At 35.3% G+C, this 12,790-nt stretch overlaps 1 protein-coding gene across 1 annotated transcript in view; it reads left to right on the plus strand.

Moving 5' to 3' along the window:
- MMRN1 (multimerin 1) overlaps window positions 1-12,790 on the plus strand; it is a 61,462-nt gene that overhangs the window by 39,239 nt on the left and 9,433 nt on the right. Inside the window, exon 6 of the mRNA XM_057728092.1 lies at window positions 4,008-5,996. Coding sequence (XP_057584075.1) covers window positions 4,008-5,996 — 1,989 coding nt within the window. The remainder of the gene's footprint in view (window positions 1-4,007; window positions 5,997-12,790) is intronic.

Below are 12,790 nucleotides of genomic sequence, written 5' to 3' on the forward strand. Positions count from 1 at the left end.
GTGTTACATACAATACAACGGAACCCCTCAAAAGTTTCAATAAATCCAGTCTTAGACTTCAGGGAAGGTTTCTACAGGGAAGAACCATTTCAGCTAATAATGGATCAGGAGGAGTCAATTTGGCAAAGAGATTTCGGGTAGGGCACAGATATCCTAGACAAGTATTTTGGTCACTAGGAGCATCTCAGTTCACTGGGCTTATTGTTTGTTCCCAAATTTCAGGATTATTGGTCCCTTTCACTTTGTTTTATACATAAGAAATAGTCACTATACACCCCATTTCTATCACTCAGAAGTTATTTTTTCTCTCTGTTATGTGGTTCACAGGTAAAAGAAATAAAAAGGCGGAGGTTTCCATATCATTTACCAGTACAGAGCAATCATGATTTTAAGAACTTTTACTGAGATATAATTGACATACAATAAACTGCACATATTTAAAGTGTACAATTTGATTATTTTTTTCTTATTAGTAATGTATATATGGCAATCCCAATCTCCCAGTTCATCCCACCCCAACCCATGATTTTTTTTAATAATGTAAATTATTGGTGCTATTAACCAACTGAAAGAAAGACTCTGTCTACATTTCTGACATGTTCGCTATGGCTAAAACTTACCCGTGGCAAGCATGAGAGAGGAATATATTTTCCCTGAAGTGACAGCATGAGAAAGAAGTCAAATAGGAACAGTACATAATTGACTATAACCATAGTAATAAAATTTGTTTAGCAAAATTTGGTTATCATAACCCGAGAGAATTAGGCCTGTCAACAGCTTTTTGTGAACCCACTAACAAAAATTCTGACCTTGACACAGGAAAAAATACACACTCATAGCAACAACAACAACAACAATATTCTCTCTTCAATAGGAGGCGTTCATTTCGTACTGAGCACAATCAATTATGAGAACCAGATGGCTTGTAGTTAATGAATGTTTATACAGGAAACAAAAACTATATTCACCCCCGAGGTACTGTGCTTTCCTAGCAAAACCACTACCCCTTCTCTCACTTACTCTACATCCAAGTTGAGAAGCGCTGCTTTATCTGCTAGTAGCTGGAGAAACTGTTCAAAATTAAATGCTCCAACACCTTAAGAGGTATCCGAATATTATGCATAGGCCATGCATTCACAACCACAGAAGGGACATGCCAAGGTGTCTGATATCAAATATGTCTGTTAAGTCACCAAATACAATATTAAATCATTTAGGAAGTAGAAGCACATGAGTCACATGAAACAGAATCAGAGTTAAAATGATGTGCCCACTCAGATATTGACATAAAGCACTTTGATGTATTTTTGCAAAATCAGATTCTTGCGCAGATGTTTCTTTAGTAACAAATTATAGAAATATTGTCTGAAAGACTTGTTTTCCTGAAGCAAGTTTTTAAGCTAATAACCTGTTTGATTTCTTTTCAGACACTGCTGTGATTTTTTTCCCTTTGCTCAATGTAGTTTTCCATCAAAGTTTTAAGGCATGAGAGTACCTCCTAATTTTTACTTTTATTGTTTACTTTTTTTTCCTAATTACTTTGATCAAGATTCTGTACTGAATTTTACCTGTTTACAGTGTTTTCACCTATTTTCATTCTTTTCTGGACTTTCAGATCATGTAGTTTTTCCCTTTCAGAAGTTAAAAATCTGTTGTTATTGTCCACAATTAATTCAATTGCACTTAAGTTTTATTTTACCTTGTCAATCTTGAAAAACATTTTAAGCCAAAATTATTAGGTTATGGATCCCAGGGAAGTCTGATTCCTCACCTTAATTATTCTATTGGGTTTCATCTAGTTGTTGAGAATTAAAGACAATTATAACTAACAGGAAATGACTAAATGATCCTGTAGAAAGGGCAATAACAATAAATTTGCTATTAAGTAGTACCTCACACTCAGTGAGGCTAATAAATTCTATTTTAAATATGAGAAATCTAATTTTCCAAATTTCATTTTCTGTGTAGCATCTAGAATGTACTCGAAGATTTGTTGTATAAATGAATGACATGTCAAACGCTAAGTAAAATTTAGAAAATAAAAATACTTTAAAACCTTTCTTTGGGTGATTATTCATGTTAGTAAATGCAAAAGCTAGGACCATTTCTGCATAATTTATCTTAATTGCAGCTATTTAATCTTTTCTAAGTCTTTCCTTAGTACTTTGGTGCTGTGTGTCACTGATTACTATTTCATACTTTGCATGCTTTTATTATTTTTTTCTATTACTTACAAGTTGATTTTCATTTATAGTTTTTAGACTTTTAAGTTTATTTCAGTTTCCACTAGGTTTAGAAATGTAAAATAAATTTTTGTACTCTAGAAATCCTAGACCCTAAAGATGAATTAACAACATTCATCTTTAGGGTCTAGGATTTCCAAGGAAATATTTACCCATTCACAGCTTTGTCTTTGTACCACATTAATTGGTATCAAGACACTCAAGCAATACATCATTTTATTTGGTATAATTGCTGTTTCACAATATGTTTTATGTAGGTCTCTCAAGCAACGTAAATACTTTTTAAAACTTGCTTACAAAAGAGACATGTAGAGACTATATAATTTTATCCTATAATCATCTTTCTTGAATAGACTTCATAGTAGCCATAACTTATTTCACAATAACCTATTGTGCAGACCTTCTTGTTTATAATGCTTTGTATTATGTTGCCTGTATTTTACGTTATAGACGTTGGCTACGTTGGCTACATGTTTGAATGGACATATCTTCCATTTATATCTGTTTCATTGCCATGTACTATAAATATGCCTCAAGCATGTTTTATTTTCTCCCATTTTCTGGTTTTGTATGTAACAGATTTGTTTGTTTTTATATTTTTTACTATTTATTTCTTGTTCTAAGTAGTTCTGAATAGTTCAAGACCCTTTTTTACTTTTTCCTTTTTTTAAAAAAAAAAAAAACTGTCCATAAAATTCTGGCTCGTGATCAGTCTATTCTTTCTAAAGGGGAGATACTAGTATATGCTTCATCACTGGCAAGTTTCTCTCCTCTTTTTCTTAAGAATTACTGTCATGTTATTATAAATCAACTATATTTCAATAAAAATATTTTGAAAAAGTAATATCAAACTAAAAATAAATAAAATCATCTAGAAAATTAATATCATATTATGATAGTCAATGTATATCTTAAATTTCTGTCTTCATTTGACTTAGTTTTGTGATCCCCAAAGCTCTCATTATTTTTATTTTATTGTTATTATAAACTATTGTTGAATCTTGTGATTATTACTTCATATTGTTCCTTATTTGGGAACCTCATTAAATTTCATCTCTGCAGTCAATATATTAAGTTTTATAAGCTCGAAACATGAGCACTGAAACCTAATTACAGTTGACCCTTGATCAACATAGGTTTGAACCTCCTAGGTCCACTTACATAAGCAGACTTTTTTCCAATGGTAAATAGTACAGTGCTACAGAATCTACAGTCAGTTGGTTGAATCTGAGGATGTGGAACTGTGGATTCAGAGAAACCTTGGATATAACATAGGGCCAACTATAAATTGTATGTGGAGTTTTGGCTGTGCAGAGGGTCAGCTCCCCAATCCCTGCATTGTTCAAGGGTCAACTGTACTAGAAACCTAATAAACAGCCATGAGCTAACACCAGGTATTATTTACTAAGGCAGAAAAACCATTTATTTTCATACAAGACTAAAGCTAGAATCATTCCATACATGGCTCTATTAACTGAAGTCAGTAGTAGTTCCTTTATATTTTTGTCCAGAGAACCTTAGTTCTATGGTTCTAGTGTGTTCCCTGCAACTGATTTTTTCCCTCAGACTTATCAATTAATAGGGTGACCACCTTCTATGAACTCTAGTAATTTTTTAAAATGTCATAAGTAAACATAATCAAGAACTATTTTTATTATTTCATGTCATTAATGTTTAGTCTCAAACTTTTATCTTTTTAAAGATATCTAAAGTTTACATAAATAAAATGTATCATTTATTGTCATCTATTATTTATTTCTCTAGGTCTAAAATCCAAAAGCATTAATGATCTGGTAAAAGATATAGTAAGAGAACAATTTAAAATTTTTCAAAATGAAATGCAAGAGACCATAGCACAGCTCTTCAAGACTGTATCAACTCTCTCAGAGGAACTTGAAAACACCAGACAAATAATTCGACAAGTTAATGAATCCATGGTTTTAGCAGCAGTCCAGCAAAAGTCTGTTTTAATGCAAGAAAATAGGCCCACTTCGACTGATATACTGGATCTAAAAAATCGCATTGTAAATGTAAAACAAGAAATGACTCTTACATGTGAAAAGCCTATTAAAGAACTAGAAGCAAAGCAGACTCATTTAGAAGGTGCTTTAGAACAGGAGCGCTCAAGGAGCATTCTGTATTATGAATCCCTCAACAAGACCCTTTCTAAAATGAAGGAAGTACAAGAGCATCTTTTATCAACTGAACAAGTATCAAATCAGAAGAGTGTTCCAGCTGCTGAATCAGTTAGCAATAATGTCACTGAATACATGTCTACTCTACATGGGACTATAAAGAAGCAGGGTTTGATGCTGCTGCAGATGTTTGATGATTTGCACACCCAAGAGAGCAAGATTAACAATCTCACCCTTGCTTTGGAGATGGAGAAAGAATCTGTCAAAGAGGAATGTGAAGACATGTTATCCAAGTGCAGAGATGATTTTAAATTTCAAATTAAGGACACAGAAGAAAATTTACAAGTTTTAAACCAAACATTGGTTGAGGTTCTCTTTCCAATGGACAATAAAATGGATAAAATGAATGAGCAACTAAATGATTTGACTTACGATATGGAGATTCTTCAACCCTTGCTTGAGCAGGGAACATCCTTTAAAGAGACAATGACATACGAGCAACCAAAAGAAGCAGTAGCTACAAAGAAAAAAGTGGAAAATCTGATTGTTGCTGTTAACAGTCTAAATTTTCTCATCAAAGAAGTTACGAAAAGACACAACTTACTTAGAAACGAAGTGCAGAGTCGTGCGGATGCCTTAGACAGACGTATCAATGAACGTGCCTTAGAAATGGAAGATGGTCTAAATAAGACAATAACTGTTATAAATAATGCTATTGACTTCATTCAAGATAACTACATGCTAAAAGAGACTTTCAATACAATAAAGTATAATCCTGAGGTACATCACAAATGTATCCAAAATATGGAAACTATTTTGACATTCATTTCTCAGTTCCAACAATTGAATGATTCTATTCAGATTTTGGTCAATGATAATCAGAGATATAACTTTGTTCTGCAAGTTGCCAAGGCCCTTGCATATATTCCTAAAGATGAAAAACTAAGTCTGTCCAACCTCCAAAAGATTTCTCAAATGTTCAATGAAACCAGTTTCCAAGTGATAAAATACCAGCAAAATATGAGTCATTTGGAGGAAAAACTACTCTCAGCCACAAAACTTTCCAAAGATTTTGAAACTCGGTTGCAAGGCATTGAGTCTAAAGTGACCAAGACGCTCATACCTTACTATGTTTCACTAAAAAAAGGCAGTATGGCTACAAATGAGAGAGACCAGGCTCTACAACTGCAGGTATTAAATTCCAGATTTAAATCACTGGAAGCAAAATCGATTCATCTTTCCATTAATTTCTCTTTACTTAACAAGACTCTCTATGAAGCTTTAACAATATGTCATGATGCTTCTACAAGTATATCAGAAATGAATGCTACCATACCCAAGAGGATAAAAGGTTCCCTACCAGATATTCAGCTTCTTCAGAAAGGTCTGACAGAATTTGTGGAATCAGTAATTGAAATAAAAACTCAAATTGCTTTATCTAATTTAACTCGGTATATAAATCAATCATTGTCTGGTAGTCTTGCAAATGTTGTCAAGTCACAGAAGCAAATAAAACCATTGCTGAAGAAACCCAATACACTTAAGAAATCAGCAGTGAATCTGACCACTGTCCTGATAGGTCGGACTCAGAGAAACACAGACAACATTCTACTTCCTGGTAAGCTATTGTCAAAAAATAATTTTTAATCTATTTTCTTATTTAAGTGGCATTTAGTAGATCTGTATAGTTTAGCAAGACCATAAGATATAAAAGGCACTTACTGGAACTTGAGTAAATAGTTAAGAAGTTCAAACATCCCTGATATATTATTTGAATCTGATTTCATCCTATGTAAAGCAGGCATCAATATAAATGTTGATAGCGTAAATATTTTTCTACATGTTTCTTAACATTTTTTCTGATGAGACCCCTGTAAAACAATCAAGTTTGCCCTAGTAGAACATTTTTCTTTGCATATGTAATTAAAGGAAGCTATCAGACAATGAGGTCCCTGATGAATAAGATGAGGTTGTATCCTATTCATTTTGGCCTTACCAGGCAAAGTGTCTGGTATGCAGTGGGAACTCAATGAATATCTGTTGAATGACTATCTGGCTCCATGAATGTACAGTAAGCAGGAATTCAATTTGGGCAGATCATAGAAGGCCTTGAATGACAAGCTAAGTATCTTAGTCCCTTTGCGCTGCTTTAACAAAATGCCACAGACTATGTAGCTTATAAACAACAGAAATTTATTTCTTGACATTTTAGAGACTGGAAAGTCCAAAATCAGGGTGCCAGCATAGACACATGCTGGTGCAAGACCTCTTCCTGGTTCACTTGGTTCCTGTAATTGCTTTCTGTGTCCCCACATGGCAGAAGGGGTGAGGGAGCTCAGTAGGGTTTCTTTTATAAGAACACTAATCCCATTCATAAGGGCTCCACCCTCATCTCCTAAGCACCTCCAAAGGCCCCACCTCCTAATATCATCAACTCTGGGGGTTAGGATTTCAACATGTAAATTTTGGGGAGACACGTTCAAGACATGTAGACATGATTTTGTAAAGAGTTGTCTTTGAAAATTTCAAGCAGAGCGTTGGGTGTGGTGAGAACTGTGTCTCCGAAGCACAAAGTTAGCAGTAGTGTGTAGCATGACTACAAAGTATGAAATTAGAGATACCAGTCAGGACATTATTGGCAAGATCAATGAGAGCCAGATCTCAGGAAGAGGTAGTTGAATCAGAGGAGATGGGAATGAATAATGTCGTGAAAATAACATCAACAGCAACAGAAAGATTGTGGGAAAATTAATGGTCTAAGGAACAACAAATCATAATTCTGGTCCTAGTTGTTTCAGTATGTTTCTGTGTAGCCTTGAGGAGGTTCACCTCTCTGGATCCTGGTTTCTTACTTTTATGTCATGGGATTGCAATAGGTATTTTGCTGAGCTCATTAGCAGAAATATGTTGCAGACTGGATTGCCTTAAAAAAAAAAAAAAAGAGCTATTTGCATCCTGAATAAACAGCACTCGAAGAGGGGAGAGATCTGGAATATTTTTGCCTTTGGGAAATGAGAGGGTAGCAGTACCATTGACAGATATTGTAAACACCAGAGGAGAAACATACATTTGGGGAGAAAGAAGAATTTAGTGTAGTAAATGTAAACTACTTAATAGTCTCTTTGTATGAAAGAAGTGTTTTATTAAGATGTTTCGCATATGAGTGATATTAAATAATATTTTCACAATGAAAAGAATAGCTACGGACTCTTACTAAAAGAAATGGCAGTGTACCTCTCAAATGAGTCTGGTGTTAAATTATACACTCATTTGGATGAATTTTGTATTTTTCTGCTTTTTAATTACAAAAGGGTAATCATTATGCTGGCATAATATGGCCATTCATGTTTAATCTCTGAATGTTCTGATATTAGAAATCACAAAACAATACAAAGTTGTCTCTTGAGTATTTAAACTATTGTATTTATTTATGACTACCTCCAAATTAATCTGACCCAGGAGGACTAATCTTACCATGTGGGATCACAGAACAAATTATTTAGGCTTATATGTTTCCAAGAGAAAGGTAGTATTTCAGTACAAGTTGTTCTTACAATAATAGTTTCAGAAAAAATATTGAGTTGTTCTTTCTCCATAACTATTTTAATCCTTGGTCCTCTTGTGGACACTGCAAATGAGTTTCAGTTAAACTCTACAGGATGTGTGATCATACAACAGGCAGACCGTGTCACTTTTTTTTCTTAAACCAAAAAATATCTGTATCTATACAGTAAGTATAAATTTAGATAGCTTCAAAATTAATTGAGTTAAGAGATTTGATAGAACATAAGAACTAATAAACTTTTATAGTATAAAGAAAGCATGTTAGGAGCTTATAAAAACTGCATTGAGATATTTATATAACAGTTGACTCAATATTGGGCTTAATGAGCTAATAATTAACTTAGTACTGATTCTCTTTTTTTTTAATGATGCCTTGATATAATTGCTTCCTGTACCTTTATTTACTGTAAGTAGGATTTTTATAGACCTAAAGTTAATAATTAATTAAAAGTTCTTTATTTTATCTTTCTAAAGATAACCCATAATGATGTCAGGGCAATAAAGATATATTGGCCTAATTTCACATGTGAGGTAGATATTCACTTTATGCAGGAGCAACAACAAAATGTGTGGGACCCTTTCAAAGTGGATGCATAGACATGCATGCTCATTAAGCAGGTTCTGCTTCTATGGGTCATAAAATTGATGGCATTCATTGGACAGCTGAGCAGGTAAAGTCTATGCAAGTTAGTGAAACCAGTGGACTCAGGCTAAAGCCTCCTATAAGAATAAACCAATTGCAAAATAATAAACTGCTTCCTTTGATACCAACTGTGAGACACACTGACACACTAGTTAAATTTGGCTTTTTCCTTCGCCCTTTGCTATAATATTGTAAATACTGTCTAGCCACACTACTCCCCTACCTAACACCAGAAGTTAATTTATCATCATTTTACAAATCTCACAATGATATTATTCAGATTATAGCCACTATCATTTGCAGAATAAATGCAGTTTGTAGAAAGAAAAACAATATCATTTTGAAAATTTAATCTTTTTTTTTCATTTTTTAAATCGAAGTATAGTTGGTTTACAATATAGTGTTAGTTTCAGATGTATAGCACAGTGATTCAGTTATACACACGTATATATATGTATATATATTCTTTTTCAGATACTTTTCCCTTATAGGTTATTACAAAATATTGAGTTTAGTTCCCTGTGCTATGCAGTAGGTCCTTGTTGTCTATTTTATATACAGTAGTATGTATCTGTTAATCCCAACCTCCTCATTTATCCCTCTTCCCTCCCCCTTTCCCGTTTGGTAACCATAAGTTTGTTTTCTACATCTATGAGTCTCTTTCTGTTTAATCTTAATTTTAATAACTGATAACCTCCTTTGAAGCCTAATAATAGTTATACTATAATGATGTAATATTGGATACCATTTATTAACACTTACTACATCCCAGGCACTGTACAAATTATACTACATACGTCCTTTCATTTAGTATCTGTGAGGCAGCTATCATTATTCTTATTTTGAAGAAGAGTAAACTAACCCTCAGAAAGATGAACAAAGGTATCCTGCCTAAGGTCATGCAAGCAGTAAGTGATAGAGCCTGACTGCTGGTCTGTTGGACTCAGGGCTCAGCTCAACCACTGTACTCAAGTAGATCGTGAAGTCTATTCACCTGCCTTTCTCTTCCTTCTGCTTATGTAGGATACATCATATCTATCTCAGAGTCTGGCCGTATCTGAATATTCCATATAGCCACAGTTGATATTTCCAGGGAGTTTGCTTTCTTGAGTACCCAAACATTACCACTTGTTTCTGCATTGACCAGAAGGAAGTGGAGCTACTTTTCAGTTTAGCTTTTCTGTGATAATGGCCAGTGGGCAGTTGTCATTGAAAGTCACCAACAGCTGTTCACAAGATCTTCTTTGAGTTGATTCAGTAGGAGGGAAAATTCGGAGTTCTCTTCCCTATCACTTTCTTCTGAGCCATTCCCACATTCAGTTATGCCAATTATGATTCCTTCTAGGCCAATGCTGTTACACTGTTCTGGTTGAACCCCTAAATATTTGATTTGTTTCTAAACAATAGTCCAATAGACACCAAGAGGATTTTATTTCCTCTTTGAAGACTTGTTTGTACAGCAATTGGCCTATTTGTCCCTGCAGAGAGGGTTTGGCTGCTTGCCTTCCAAGAGGAGCTGAATCCTGAATTGTTGTAACAATGTTAGCAGTATGACTGAGGAAGCGCCCTCTGCTTGTGAGATCGTTGACTTTTTAACGATTCTCCAGTATTCACCAAGCATATTTCACTCTCCTTAATAACCCTCTTTCATTCATCACTATGACTGTAACTACTCTTCATAAGAAAGATTACATTCTGGAAAAGATTTGATAGTATACCAAATACAACTTTTTAAGTTATCACTTTTGTGGATATAAGCAATTTAAAAGAGAAAAAGTAAGACCCTAGTGAATATTTAACTGTCTCATATCCCTTTAAAACCGTTTCTAAATTTTGTGACACAGCCTAGAGGCAGCTGTGATGACTAAGCAGCACTGAATTTGGAATCAAGAAAACAAAGTTTAAGTCCTGCCTAGCACTGTGTTTATTTGTAATGTCATTTATTTTTCTGAAACATACTTTTCTCATTTATAAAATTAGAATAACATATCCACCTTACAGAGTTTATTTTGAGGATCAAAGAAATCAACTAGCATACAGTGTATTATTAAGGTAGTTATGATTATATGATACAATTTTCTCAGCTATATTCAATGTTTATATTTTATTTTTTCTAATATTTTCACTTAATATTTGATATGCAGTTATTTCCATGTATCAACATAATTTACTTTTTTTATTTTTAAAAATTTATTTATATATTTATTGGCTGTGTTCGGTCTTCATTGCTGCACACGGGCTTTCTCTAGTTGCAGCGAGCAGGGGCTACTCTTCTTTGTAGTGTGCGGGCTCCTCATTACCGTGGCTTTTCTTGTTGCAGAGCACGGGCTCTAGGCACGTGGGCTTCAGTAGTGGCGGCACATGGGCTCAGTAGTTGTGTCTCACGGGCTCTAAAGCACAGGCTCAATAGTTGTGGCGCACGGGCTTAGTTGCTCCAAGGCATGTGGGATCTTCCTAGAGCAGGGCTCGAACCCGTGTCCCCTGCATTGGCAGGCAGATTCTTAACCACTGCACCACCTAGGAAGCCCGCAACATAATTTAAATGCTCATGGTATTCCATTGTTCCATCTTTAATTTATAATTCACTGTGTTTTAAACTCAGCGTATGTTGATAAATGAGCTTATGCTTATCACATAATAATAAATCAAAAAGAACAGGATTAAAAATATAAAGCCTTACATGTATAAACATGCACGTGCGTTTGCAAGCACTAAAAAAATCTGCAAAAGTTTTAATGAGTTTTTTCCAAGAGTTTTTTCTTTATATGCTTTTCCATATTATAAAAAATAAACATTCTCACATATACCTCAGGATAAGTTGACTTCTACACAAAATGTTGAATATAAGCTGATTAAATTTTGAAGAATAGCTGTTTGAATTGAGTTTACAATGTGTTTTGTAAGGTATCCAAAATGACACACAAACTTGCTATGCTAGAAGCACTCATGGGACTCGGCATCTAGTTACACTCACAGCTAAAGATTATTGTAGTGAAATGATACATGATAAGATCAGCAAGGGGAAAAGACCCAGGCCAAGTCTGGAGAAATCCACGCATGGGCTTTCCAATGCTCTCTCCTCCCATGAGGGGGTGCACTTCTATGTATTCTTTTTTATAGTCACCAAAAAATACAGTAACGTGTGCAGTGTTTCTGCCCAGAGAAGCCCATCAGATATTCAGCTCTCAAGGGTCTTACTGGGGCTCACCCTGCTGTAACAATGTGCCATAGGGAAGGCGGCTTATGATCACCAGAGGTTTCCTTCTCACAGTTCTGAAATCAGGCTGGCATGGTCAGGTTCTGATGAAAGCCCTCTGCTGGGCTGCAGACTGTCAACTTCTTGTTTTATGCTCACATGGCAGAAAGGGGAGAAGGTAGAGAGCTCCCTGGGGACCCTGTTAAAAGGGCACTAATCCTACTCATGACAGCTCTCCCCAAAATACCTAAATGACCTAAATACCTCCCACAGGCCCCACCTCTTAACACCATCACTTGGGAAGTTAGGAATGCTGCCTGTGAGTTTGTGGGGGACACAAACCTTCACTCCGTAACAGGGCTGGTCACGTAGGCACCCTCTGCTGAGCACATACCAAAACTCCATACTCTAAAAGGAAAGGAGAAGTTCAGCATAAATCATATAGTTTGTACAAAGAGTCAGGGCACTGCAAAAGACACTTTGTGTAAAAGTTAGAGAATGGAGAGAAGCCAAGTTCCCAGGTATGGATCAAGGGCAAATCCTTGCAAGTCAGCCTTTCCGAAGGTAGCAGTCTCAGGCCTGCTGTATTAACTCTTTTCATGCTCTTAAAGATATTCTGTGTGTCAGGGTTGGTTAGCAAGCTGTCTTCTGGGGATAGCCTCACCAGTTTGTGTCAATAAAACATAACCGTATTGAAGAGAATATTAAATGAACTAGTTTTTGTTCATAGTTCCCTGGGAGAAGAGAAGACTCCCCTTGCTTTCCAGAGGATTCCCCTTTGTATGGTAGGATGACGGTTGAAGAGAGGATGCTGACAAAATTGACAATCCTTTCCTGCTTCATGTCTTGCAGTCAAGTGACCATGGTACCTAAGGTGAACAGTCAGAAGCCCATGCATTTGACGCTCACGTCTAAGCCAAAATTTATGACACAGGGTCTGACAATAAAAAGGAAATGAGACAGGATACCAGGTTCCATTTACATAGTCACTGCATATGCTGGGATTCGT

The sequence above is a fragment of the Hippopotamus amphibius genome, chromosome 3, assembly GCF_030028045.1.
Source record: "Hippopotamus amphibius kiboko isolate mHipAmp2 chromosome 3, mHipAmp2.hap2, whole genome shotgun sequence".
Taxonomy (NCBI): Eukaryota; Metazoa; Chordata; class Mammalia; order Artiodactyla; family Hippopotamidae; genus Hippopotamus; species Hippopotamus amphibius.